Source organism: Strigops habroptila, chromosome Z (genome assembly GCF_004027225.2).
Source record: "Strigops habroptila isolate Jane chromosome Z, bStrHab1.2.pri, whole genome shotgun sequence".
Lineage (NCBI taxonomy): Eukaryota > Metazoa > Chordata > Aves > Psittaciformes > Psittacidae > Strigops > Strigops habroptila.
The window spans coordinates 100,148,007-100,160,595 of NC_044302.2; the positions used below are offsets into that span (position 1 = coordinate 100,148,007).

The window sequence follows — 12,589 nt, forward strand, 5'->3', positions numbered from 1 at the left end:
CCCAAACAGTAGGGTGTTGGGATATATTCTGCATTTACATCTTTATGAGGGGCTTTGAATGGGGTTTTTGTTATAAACAGTACAGGTTTGCAGAATGCTTGGAAACATTTATGGTAGCAGTTAGAAGTATCCCCTCCTTTATATTTATATATATATATGTGTGCGTGTGTGTATATATGGCTGCAAGACTTTGCAGGTGAGGAAAAAATTATCACCAATAGTACTTCTCTGCCTAGAAACCTCTCAGTATTACTTACTCAGTGGTGCTATAAAAGTCATGCTTGCAGGATTCAGGTCTCCTGTTCACCTTCATGCAAAGCAACCAGAATTTTTACATGCTGGTATTTATAGCACCGCTCACTTTATGTAGTAGAGCCCAACTGTTACGGCCAAAGCGAGGTCCCACTGCCAGACCCACAAACATGGATTAAAGGCACAGTTGTGGTGATCCAATGTGAGGTTGTCTTAACTAGATAACTGTCAACACTTCATTTTTTTTTCCCCATGGCAGTACGTTGGTTTTCTTGCAATTAATTTGTCCATGTGCATTAATTTGTTCATTTGTGGCCTTTGAAGTGTGCTGGGTTTTCTCCGAGATGCGCTCCCTGCTTTGTGAGTCCTGCCTTGGAAAGGACACCTGTTTCTTCTGAGCTATAAAGAGGATTAAGGGGCCTAATCAAAGTGAAAGTCAGTGCATAACGCTCAGAGAAAGGACACTGTGGGTCAAAGGAAACAAAAAAGTGATCCCTGTGACTTAAACCCAAGTCATTGCAGTATTTCAGCATTTAATCCCAGTGGAAACCAGAGGGGATTTGGCTCTTGAATAGATTCTGGGACCTGAAGTGCCTTTGAGAACATCAGTCCCACTGCTGTGAATTGCTGAGTGCCTCCTGGTTCGCTGGGAACTGATCGCTGGTGCTGTCAAACTGTACTGGCTTTCACAAAATGAGGGAAAAGGCTGAGAAATGTGTAATTCTGCAGCTCCCAGGCACACTAGTTTAAGGAAGATCTCCATCCTGCAATGCGCTGTGTGCGGAACAAGCCACAATCCCAAATCCAGAACAAGAGGCGGCTGGTGTTTACGAATGAAGACAGTGAATGGGAATACAGCAAGTGTTGGAAGGGCTCTGGGATTTTTATAGTGCTGCTCTGGACAAAACTTGTTCTGCTGTAGTTGGAACGAGGATTAGATTTCTGCGTGGAGGCCGATGGCATTTAGATTCCTGAGTTAGGCCTGGGCAGAAATTACAAACATCTTTTAATGCGGTAAGATCTAATTGTCCTGTATATAAACAGCTGGAAATACTTAATAGCAGTTAAAAAATCACTGTGTTTTATGTTATTGTAGCTCCAGATACACTGATAATCAAGGTTGCCTGTAGACCGTGAACAATGTGAATAAACTGAATAAAGATGGGTAGCTGCTCTGCTTAGTGCTGACCTCAGGGCTCATTTGATATTAAGGACCCAGGCAGGTTAAGGTCACTGGGCAAGGCAATGAAGGAAAAGCCACATCGTAATGTCATCCTAATAATGGGAATTAGAAATTAGGTAGGCTTTATTTCTAAGGGACTTGAGAGTTTCTGATGGGGAGGACGTAGGTTTTGCTAGTGAGATATTTCAGCTGGAGTAAAATGTCGGTGTAGCCAGTACGGTAGCACTGAAGGGATTCTGGCCTTTGACATGCCAGTGACATTAGTGGCTTTACTGGCCAGTGTTTATCTATCTTCTGAAAAGAGACTAAGCTTGTTTTCTTTTTTCCCTTCTTCTTAACATTGTAAGTCTTTTGGCATCATTTTTGTTTTTGTAGTGGCTAAAATAACAGTCAAAAGTATTACAGATGTTTACCAGCTGTATTCAGCTTTGTATCCTACATCACTTGCACTGCAAGTACAGTTTGTGTTCAGAAACTGCTTTAGAAAGACATGAACTTCTCATGGTGATAAATAAGGGGGCAGTTAAGGAAAAGGGGAGAATAGCCGGGACACATGCTTTCATGGTTCGCTTCCATGCAACTTTGGAAGATGCATTTGCATTCCCACGTAACGTATCAGTGAAACTAAATAAGTCCTTTGCAATATAGGATATAAAATACAGCATTCAGTGTGTGTTCTTATGGTTTTTTCCTCGTGCCAGTGCTGCTTGCATTGTTGTGTTCTCAGTGGAAATTCTGGATTATTTAAATTGGTTTTCAAGGGGGGGAAAAAAAATCACATGGCTAAAGTGACTTACACCCAGCAAAAGACCAGCAGCAAGGGTAAAAAGTTCAGGAGCAAGCCTCATCTGAAATTCATTTACAGACAATACTGGAAGAATACTGGAGAATAACAATTATGTGAGGAAAGAAACCAGTGGATTGCAGATGACTTGCAGAGACTAGGAAAAGGATAAACTGAGTCCATTATTTAATGTAAAATCTATTGCGTGGAATCATTATACATACAATTGTATATATGTTACATGGATTATGTATATAAATTACATTGTCAGAAATACAAAGCATTGATCTAGTGTAGGATTAAATACTTCGTTTTTTGCAAGAAAGTACTTGCAAGTGTTTTTTTGCAAAACACTTTGGGGGTTTTTTTCTTGTTAACTCTTCAAATATTGTATTACTTTAAAACATAGTATAGAATTAGTACAGAAAAGCAGGTGGAGTGCTTGAATCACTGATCAAAACAACAGGTATTAAATGTGATTTAAATAAGCAAAGAGAAAAGTTATGTAAAAACATTAAATATTTAATCATGTTTTTCCTAAGGACTAGTTATATTGGTTGTAATCCATTCAAGTGTGAAGAATTACACTAAGCGTACACTCTAATTTAGAGATTTTTTTCTTAATGGGCATACTTTCTACAAATACCTGTGAAAGTCTATTCAAACATATGCAGAGGTGAAAATATATATGTTCTAATCTGAATTTGTCTTTTATTCTAAAGTGAGAAAATACTGAATTCTTTTGGTGATTCTTTTCTGATTTCAGGAGAAATTTGGAGGGTAATTACAAGGCATAAAACAAACTTTAGAGAGCTTTTATAAACCTTTCTTTTTAACTCGGCAGTAAGCATCTGCTTCCAGCGTGGGGAAATGTGAGAGAATGTGCTCTTGTTTTTTAATGTGTCTGCTGTAGTAAACAAAGGAAGTGTGGTTTGGGAGCAAAACTGCAGTGTCTTGTTTCCATCTCTGAAAACACTGCAGCTATCAGAGCCCTCCCTTTCAGGTTCTGGTTTTGCTCCCAGATGGATGCACAGCCTTGGCGCAGCAAAGGCTTTCCTGCCTTTTCAGCTCCTGACTTCGCAAATATTTATTTAGTCATTCACTGCCCTGACCCAGTTGGATGAACTGAAACGGGGAAAGTTTATCCTTGCTCTTTGGAAGTGGCAAATTTAGAGCAGGGTCAGTTGTTGAGCTGCTGTGGGAAATGGACTCAGCCGTTTGAGACAGGTTGGCTGTGAATCCGGGCTCGGATTAGTTAATGCCTTGCAAGGTTACACCCAGGAGTTAACTGCCCGTGAAGTGCCCACCAGTCTCTACTAGCATGTAGCTCACAGCAGGCTGTTTTGTGTACTGAGTGAAAAGCCAGTTTTATTTAATGTTATTGTTAAATCATTTTAATTAATCTTTAAATAACAATAAATTAAAGTCTTCATCCACCTTGAATCAGTGAAGAATGGAAATGGTGGGATATTTTAGCAGTTTAACTCTTCTGAAATTTAATCTCTTACAAATGAGGCTTTTTGGCAGTAGACAACTACAGTTGAAGACCAATAGATTGATTCTAGTCCTAAGTAAAAAAGAAGAATTCAGGTTGAATTGTGATCCCAATAGAAGCATTGGGGCAATTCAGTAACTTTGGGATCCGGCTGGATTACTGAAAGTATGTAGAAGAAAAGCAGCAAATGGAGCAATTCAGATGGACCTCTGTGGACTAAATGTCACTGTGTGTGATTGTAGGGACCAGACTGGGTCTGACGCACGTGTTCTTGGTCAACCTTATGTTCCTGTGGAAAGATTAAAGAAGCAGCTGCTATTTCACTTGTAAACCTTGGTCTGTCTGCACTGGGATCTTTTAGTTGTTCTCCAGTTTCACGGAGGAAAATGCAATCTGGCAAAGGGCATGAGGTCTCAGAGATGTGCAAAAGCTCTGGTCGGAAGGGATACACACAAAAGATGAGAACCCCAGCAAATATATCCAAACCGTGCATGCCGTGGCTCCTGCCGTGAGAAAAGGATGCAGTGGATAGTCAGAAATGGCAGATTATAAGTAGAAATGCTGGAAGAACCACTAATTATTTCTCACCTCTCTCGTTTTCAGGGTATGGCCTTTACATTACATGAACGGCAAATGCTTGGGCTGCAAGGACTTCTACCTCCTAAAATAGAGACACAAGACATTCAAGCCTTACGCTTCCATAAGAATTTGGCAAAAATGACTGACCCCTTGGAAAAGTAAGCACTCCTCTGACCTTGTTTTGTCATGCAAGTAGATGGAAATTGCTGCAAAATATTGCATGGGGATAACTAAACAAGGTTTCAGTGCCTCTAATGGGTTTTTCAGTTGTTGGAGGTTATTTTGCACAGAAAACTGCTTTCATTGATCATGCATTCATCATGTGGCTAAATGAGGTTGGGAACTTTTTTCTTGCATTCCATAGTCATAGGATAACGAAGAAGAATGTGCACAAATTAGCCAGTAACAAAGCTGCAAACCTTGCTGTAATATGTACTGTGTGTTTCTGTAACATGTAAGATTTGGGTGGCAGGTTGTTAGAGCACAGAACTAGTGGAGGAGAGGAGGGGACGGGTAGCACATGCTAGAAAAATGTGTGAGAATGAAAGCACATTGAGGGTTCAATAATTAGGAATGAAAACCAGTGTTTATCATACACAGTAGTTACCGCTAGAAAGGAATTACAAGGTCATCATTTTGAAACTCATAGTGTGTAATTTTTTTTAATATCATTTTTCTGTTTAGCACACTAGTTTGGTGAAGAAATGTGGGTTGTTTTGGTTTTTTTTTAATAGCATAGTTTTAGCATTCTGGTATTGTTTCTATATATGCCTGTGTATACCTGCATGTAAAAATACGCAGTCTCCTAAAGGTGTGAGGAGCACTGGAATGGTTTGAGGCTTACTGGACCGCAGCAAAACTCTATGTTTCTCATGAAAACCGAAGATGACTTTTAAATCCACTCATGTCACTTGCTGTTCTGAAACAGATTGTCATCTGTATTGGCAAAGTGGCTGTAGCCTAAGATGAATCACTAATTCATTATCTTTATGTAGTTGGGACAGCAAGACTGAATATGAATCAATATGTGGTAGGTTGGTGGGTGAATTTGCAAAAACGCAGGTTTAGTTGACACACCTGGGTAAGTCCTTCAAAATGAACTTTTTGTTAGGAGATAATTTGTTTTACAACTCTGTTAACATCAGGATTAACAAGACCTTACTGTCAGAACCTTACTTTTTTTGGATGAAAAATTCTTTCACTGGTATTTTTTTAACAGCAATGAGATTCCCAGCTGCATCCTGTAATGAATCCGTGGGTTGTCTTTTTATCACAGTGCATGTTTACATGTATGGTGTGTCATATCCAGTATTCTTATTTCAGCTTTTCAGTTCTGCTGCTCTCGCTTTTCCAACTCGTGTTTAGTGCTCAAAGCCTTGAGTGGAAGCAGCAATTTCATGCAGAAAGAATACAAAGCAAGTCTGGTTTTTCGCTTTGATGATTTTCACATTGTTTTAAATAAGCAGAAGTGTGAAACAATAAGTGGCTTTTTTTTTTTTTTTCTCTTTTGCTTAATTTCAGGTATATCTATATAATGGGAATCCAAGAGAGAAATGAAAAATTATTCTATAGGGTATTACAAGATGATATCGAGCGGTTAATGCCAATTGTATACACTCCAACAGTGGGCCTTGCCTGCTCCCAGTACGGCCACATCTTCAGGAGACCAAAGTAAGAATGACAGATATATATTGCTGCTGCTTTTATTGCTGCTTTTTCTCAATAGTTGCCTGGGGTGTGGAAATGTTTTATTTCATTTTCATCGGAATTCAGGTACACAGGACTTGTGCCAATTCAGGGCAGTAAAGGTTCGCTAAATAGTACCTCAAGACCCGGGTTATATCAGAAAGAGAACATTTGAAGACATTAGTGGTAATGTGTCGCATAAATACCACACATGCAGGGCTTCAACCCCCTGCCAGCTTTTTCTAGATGCCTGCCCTGGATGCAGTCATGCACTTCACTCATTAAGAGAGAAACAACAATATACTTTATTGATATGACAAAGTTCAATGGTAAATGCAAACAGTGGTTTAACAAGATTTGATGGCAAGGTACACTTGATTATTTACTGTATAGAGGACAGGGTCAGAGAGAACTGTCAGGATGATCCTCCTGTTGAGTCATGAGGTTCAGAAAGGACCCCCTTGCTTTCTAAACTCCTCAGAGAGGAGTCTAGGTGCAACTGGATCCATCCTAGCCCCAGACTTGGTCAACAGTTTATGTCCAAAGGATTATATATGTGCAATCAATCCTTTATATCCCTTACTTAAGATTTCGAAGTTTAGCATGCTATTAATCACTTAGCGAGGATCCGTTGTGGCAAGGAGTAACATTGAGAGGTATTCCTCTTCAAGGGAAGATCCTGGAGCGCAGCCTGCTGCTGTGCAGGAGAGCTCCAGAGGCCCCAGGCTGCCCACTATGTGTAGAGTGAGATGACTGACTGGTAGTCATAGTTGTGTACCAGCAAGAGGTCTGGGTCAGTGTTCCAGACGGTACTTGGCCACCAAAGACCAGAGTAAGCTGGATGCAGCAGCCATCACATCCCCCACTGGTGCCTATGGCTTAAGCAGGAGGGAGCACACTGTCACTGTGTTTGTCTACCCTGACAGTATGATGTGTATGTGCTGGAGAAGGGGTTGCAACAGTTGGTGATATCTGGTGGCACTAGTACAGAAGCAACTGTGACAATACCAAGCTTTTGGCTTTTCATCGATGATAGCTTGCCAAGTAAACGGATTAAGTGGTGGAGCACATGGCAATGCCATACAGCTCCTTAATTCCGAGGAGAGTGCTGTGCCTTTCTCCAGCTCTCAGAATCACATCTGAGTCTGAGGATCTGTATCAGGACAGAGCATTTGAAGGGAAATGTAGGCTTAAAGGGGATTTCTGAAGGTCATCCAATCTCACCCTCTGTTTAGAAAGGGTAACTTCAAGTAGATTCATTACAGATACTCCCCTGTGCAACCCTGCACATGGGCAGAAACACACATGCACGCACACCCATAAAGCAGATTGCTGGAGGAGTCTCAGGCTAATTGCAGCTCTGGCCGAATCGAAGCTGTGACCAACATCTTCAGAGGGCTGGACTCCTAGGACAAGGGGAATGGCTTTAACCTGCCAGAGGGGAGATTGAGATGAGCTCTTGGGCAGAAGCTCTTCCCTGTGAGGGTGCTGAGGCGCTGGCACAGGGTGCCCAGAGAAGCTGTGGCTGCCCCATCCCTGGCAGTGTCCAAGGCCAGGTTGGACACAGGGGCTTGGAGCAACCTGCTCTAGTGGAAGGTGTCCCTGCCCGTGGCAGGGGGTTGGAACTGCATGAGCTTTAAGGTCCCTTCCAACACAAACCAGTCTGGGATTCTCTGTTTCTGCTGGTGGCAAAGGGCTGGAGACATCTCACGATGCTCTTGCAGAGCCGCACAGCATGACGTCTTGGGTGCAGCAGCAGAGGCCAGTGAGCAGTTGGAAGGATGGTGGCAAAGCAGGAAGGGAGAGGCTTGGCTCATGGTAGCTCAATAGACTGTTGGATGCAGATAAGTCACTGTATTAAAGCTGTGCTAGTAAGAGTCAGCTTTCAGTTATTCTGACATAGTAAATACACTTGGCTGGCATCAGGTGGGGTTCAGCAGTGACTTCAAAACAACCATTCAGGTTATTAGCTCTGTGTTAAGGCAGCAAGTTCAGACTGGCAGTCGTATCAGCTCATTTCCATGACACTCTCACTGCAATTCCAAGTATATTTCTGGAATCCTCTAGAAAGCTTGCAGGCTCTAGTGCTGTGTGGAGGAAGGGCTAATCCTTCACTCCCATGAGGACTCGGCTGTGTAGTGCAGCTGGTGTGATAAAGACAGTAAGGAACTCATGGGTTTGCTCCTGATCTGGGACAGGGGATGTGAAAGAGGCACTCTTAGTTCTTAGATTCTTCCTTTCCTCTTCCACATCTCTCTATGTCTTATAGACCGGTTTGAAACCTGTCCCACTCTAGAAGTAGTCCATATAAGAAGGAGCAGCATGGTCTGGAATTCAGGATGTCCCCCTTTCTTTCTGCGAACTAGCACTTTCCAAGTGTTGGTGATTTATCTGTTACCACCTCTGCTGAGCCTTTAATGCCTCCTTTCCTCCTAAAAAAGAGGGCTTGCTAGAGCAAAAGAAATGCAGACACTTCTCTTCACCTCTGCTGCTTTCTGCTTCTTCGCTTCGGCTCTCATGTTCCCATAGGCGAACAGTCAGCAGGGGGAAGCACTGTTCTTCGGGTCTTGCATGTTCAGTCCGGGTCCTTGTCGTGCCTTTCTTTTCCCTCCTTTCACCTTTTGTAATGCCATGGATGGAGATTCACTAAGGTAAAGCCAGGCTTAGGATCATGTTCCCTTCTCATATCCTTACAGGGGAGCGTAGATCCTGTCCTGTCCGATGCTAACACAAGAGGTCTTTTGCTTTAGAGCAGTATTAAAGGTGATTATCTGTAGTAGTGTAAAATCCAGGTAGCATCAGGAAAACTGTTTTCTCTGTGCTCTTATTTTAGAGTGTCAAAGTACAGACTTCTGTGTTAGAAACTGTCCTTTGAGTGATTTATGTCTGACTACAACGCTTTTGATTTTAAGCAATCTCTTCTGTTTGACATTGAGTTTTATAAAGCAAGGTGAAATTTCTAACTGTCACCTATAAATTATTTCTGGTTTGTTCTTTTTCTTTCAGAGGATTATTTATTTCTATCTCAGACAGAGGCCATATCAGGTCAATTGTGAACAACTGGCCAGAGAATGACGTTAAGGTACTAACACTGTGTAATATTTTTCCTGGTTGTTATTTAATCTCAGTTGAGCTTCTTAAGATTTGTCAGTATTTGATGGAATTGCAAATACTGAACAATGCATCCTTGGCTGTTTGACAGTGATGTCAAAATACAGCTAATGAAGTGTACCTTGAAGAGCAGTGTTTTATCCTAAATATGAGGTTTGTGGTTTGAGTAAATGGTGATGATGAGAACTAGACTTGCCAAACGTTTTATTTTACTTCTTTATTCCACCTTTTGGGGAGGTGTTGGGGGATGCATCTCTGGGTCTTCCTTACTGTGTTACATACCAGTAGAAGAGGTGATCTTGTCCTCAGATTAGCACAGAGAGGTGGTAGTTCGAAGGCCCAGATTTTGCCATCAAATCTTCTATGGCCCAGTTGAGTCAAGAACCACGGGGAGATGAAGTGAACAATAATTACAGCATTTTTTGATGTGTGGATTATTTACAAATGGAAATCATAAACCCAAGATACAAGCTGCAGTTCCGTACAGCAGCTTGGATTCTTCCCACTCAGTGGGTTTCAGCAAAGAAAAAGCATAGCAGATTCTAACATTAAGCTTTATTGCTTCAAGTAAAATATTCCTTGTAATCTAGTCTTTGATTGTGCAAACATACCTGAATTTTTGCCTGGTATTGCTCTAAACTTTATAAATTTCAGTGATCATACATAATTTCACCTCCTTTTGTTTTCAGGCTGTTGTCGTAACTGATGGAGAAAGAATATTGGGTCTTGGAGATCTAGGTGTGTATGGGATGGGAATTCCAGTAGGAAAACTGTGTTTGTATACAGCCTGTGCAGGAATACATCCAGATAAATGCTTGCCTGTGTGCATCGACGTTGGAACTGATAATACCGTGAGTTTCACTGCACTTTGCCTGCCCTAAGTTATCCTTATGAAAAGTATTTAAAAGTATTTAGTCCTGTAAGAGAAGATTTTTATTTAAGCACTTCTGTTAAAAATAAAATCAAATCTTTCATGTAAGGGTGAACGATTTGGAATTCATTATACTTTAAATATAAGTGACTGAAAAATGCCAGTTAATTTGTCAGTGAAATGTTGTATTTGGAAGTAAACTGAATGCTGCAACACTGTAAAATAGACAGTCAGGTTGACCTGACTTTAAGAAGCTGGAAATGTGAATCAGATTTATTAAAGCAGTTTATTGTTCACAGTATTGATTTGTTCCATTTTAAAAGCAGCCATCACCAACCTCAAGTGCCAGCTGAAATTACCGAACATTGATATAGACGGGAGGCAGTTACAATGGCTATATAAATGCAATATCTTTGGGGTGAAATGTGTTACTGTGAACTCTGGAAAGTGGATATTGAGGAAGTGATTCATCCTGCTACTGCCTGATTTATTCTTTTTCAGACACTCTTAAAAGACCCATTTTATATGGGCCTATACCAAAAAAGAGATCGCTCGCAGGTCTATGATGACCTAATTGATGAATTTATGGAAGCCATTACAGACAGGTATGACACTGAATATTCTTGCACGTAAGTATGGCCAAAACTGCTGGCACGAAAACCCTAACACACTGTCCCTGAAACAGTCATTTAGGGAATAAGAATAGGACTAGAAGTCAAGAGGCATGGCTGTATTTCTGCCCCTGTAGTGATTTATCTTTGTGACCTGGAACATGTTGCTTGTAGTTATCTCTTAAGTACACACAGAACAGAGATGGAACTGTTTCAAACAGTGAAAGGCCCGAGGACAATCTCTTTCCAAAGATAATGGATTACGTGCAGGATTTGTTTTAGAGGGATTACATTTCTCGATGTGTCTAGTGATAGGAATATTCGCCGTCTTCTGTAGGTATGGCCAGAACACACTTATCCAGTTTGAAGACTTTGGAAACCACAATGCTTTTCGTTTTTTAAGAAAATACAGAGAGAAATACTGTACCTTCAATGACGATATTCAAGGTACACCCTTTATGTTCCTTAATGTATATGTGGAAATTTTGCCTAAAACCATAATCTGCCACATAGATCTGTTCATCTCACCTTAGATTTGTACTGCTTTTACAGGGACGGCTTCGGTGGCTTTGGCAGGACTGCTGGCAGCACAGAAAGCCACGGGTAAACCACTTGCAGAGCAGAAGGTGCTGTTCCTTGGGGCAGGAGAGGTGAGTTCTCTCAGGGGTTCTAGAGCAACAAGAGATTTAACAGTCTATTTTCTGGCTTTGTAGGACTCACGGAGATTCACACTGTCTGAATTCCATTGCAGAACTTTTTATCTAAGGTCAGCTGAAATACAGTAACAAAAAGGACTACCTGCTGAAAGATGACTATTTGAAAGGTGTTTAACGTTTACAAGGACTCAGGTTTTTCACTTTCTTACATGGACTTGAAAAAAGCATCAGTGACTTGTGTGTAGTTGAAGGGAAATATACCACAAAATTATAATTAGAGGGAAAGAGCATCTTGTTAATTTTTGTAGCATTGGAGAGATGTACGTGGTGGTTTTCTTAGCAAGCTAAATCAGTGGCTGTTTGCAGCAGGTTACTGGGGCAGCCGTGTCGGGACCAGCACCAGGCTTCTTGATGCTGACAAAGTAACTTAATTAGCCGAAAATTTCTCCATCTGGGGAAGGTCCTGATTGCAGGACCAATGTTGTGTTGTTGCCCTGCTCTGCGCTTCCCTCTACCTTATTTCTCCTGCCAGATTTAGCAGCATGTGCAGGGAGCCAAGAGAAGGGATGTGGAGGGAAGCACTGCCAGCACCTACTTTGTGCCCTCTGTCAGCAAAGCCTTTATCACAGGCAGCAGGAGCAGAGAGAGATTTGGGAAGAAGCTGGGCACAAAACACTGTGCGATGGTTTCTTGACAGGAGGGCTTGCAGCACTAAATTATTGTTCCTGTCTGGTTGGGCTGCTTTATAGTGGCTGCTGAAGTGGTACAGACATGAGGGCACAATACCCAGAAGAGCTGCCTCTCTCTTGTGTTTGAAAACGTGACACAGTTGATGCCAGGAGTCTATCCCCATCTAGGGAAACGTTGCTTGTGTTTCAGAGCTGACTTACTAAATGTTTTTTGTGGAGATCTTGCACTGGATGGTGTTTGTGATTTGTGATGAGAAGCCTTTTTTGTGAATTGTTAAAAATCCAAGTCCTTTTATCCCCAAGGCTGCACTGGGAATTGCAAACCTCATTGTTATGGCTATGATGGAAAGTGGTGTTTCTGCTGAGGAAGCGTATAAGAGAATATGGATGTTTGACAAATATGGTTTACTGGTTCAGGTAAGGGTGCACCATGCCTTGAAATACCACAGTACAGATGGACAGACGCTTTCTGTGTCTTCCTCACAAAAATAATCAACCTTCTATCTACAGGGCCGAGAACAAAAGGTTGATTCTAATCAAGAACCATTTACACATGAGGTTCCAGAGCAGATACCAAAGACATTTGTGGAGGCAGTGAATGTACTTCGGCCTTCAGCTATCATTGGTAAGTAAGGTTATTTTTGATTCTGTGTCTCGATCATTTGGTTATTT

The 12,589-nt window shown here is 41.4% G+C and overlaps 1 protein-coding gene across 4 annotated transcripts in view; it reads left to right on the forward strand.

Moving 5' to 3' along the window:
* Positions 1-12,589, forward strand: part of ME2 (malic enzyme 2) — a 32,349-nt gene that overhangs the window by 12,174 nt on the left and 7,586 nt on the right. For all 4 annotated transcript variants that reach the window (XM_030512565.1, XM_030512564.1, XM_030512563.1 and 1 more), the window contains 9 exons: positions 4,318-4,451; positions 5,815-5,964; positions 8,986-9,061; positions 9,780-9,941; positions 10,463-10,566; positions 10,910-11,019; positions 11,125-11,222; positions 12,221-12,334; positions 12,428-12,542. In XM_030512565.1, the coding sequence (XP_030368425.1) occupies positions 4,318-4,451; positions 5,815-5,964; positions 8,986-9,061; positions 9,780-9,941; positions 10,463-10,566; positions 10,910-11,019; positions 11,125-11,222; positions 12,221-12,334; positions 12,428-12,542 (1,063 nt within the window). The remainder of the gene's footprint in view (positions 1-4,317; positions 4,452-5,814; positions 5,965-8,985; positions 9,062-9,779; positions 9,942-10,462; positions 10,567-10,909; positions 11,020-11,124; positions 11,223-12,220; positions 12,335-12,427; positions 12,543-12,589) is intronic.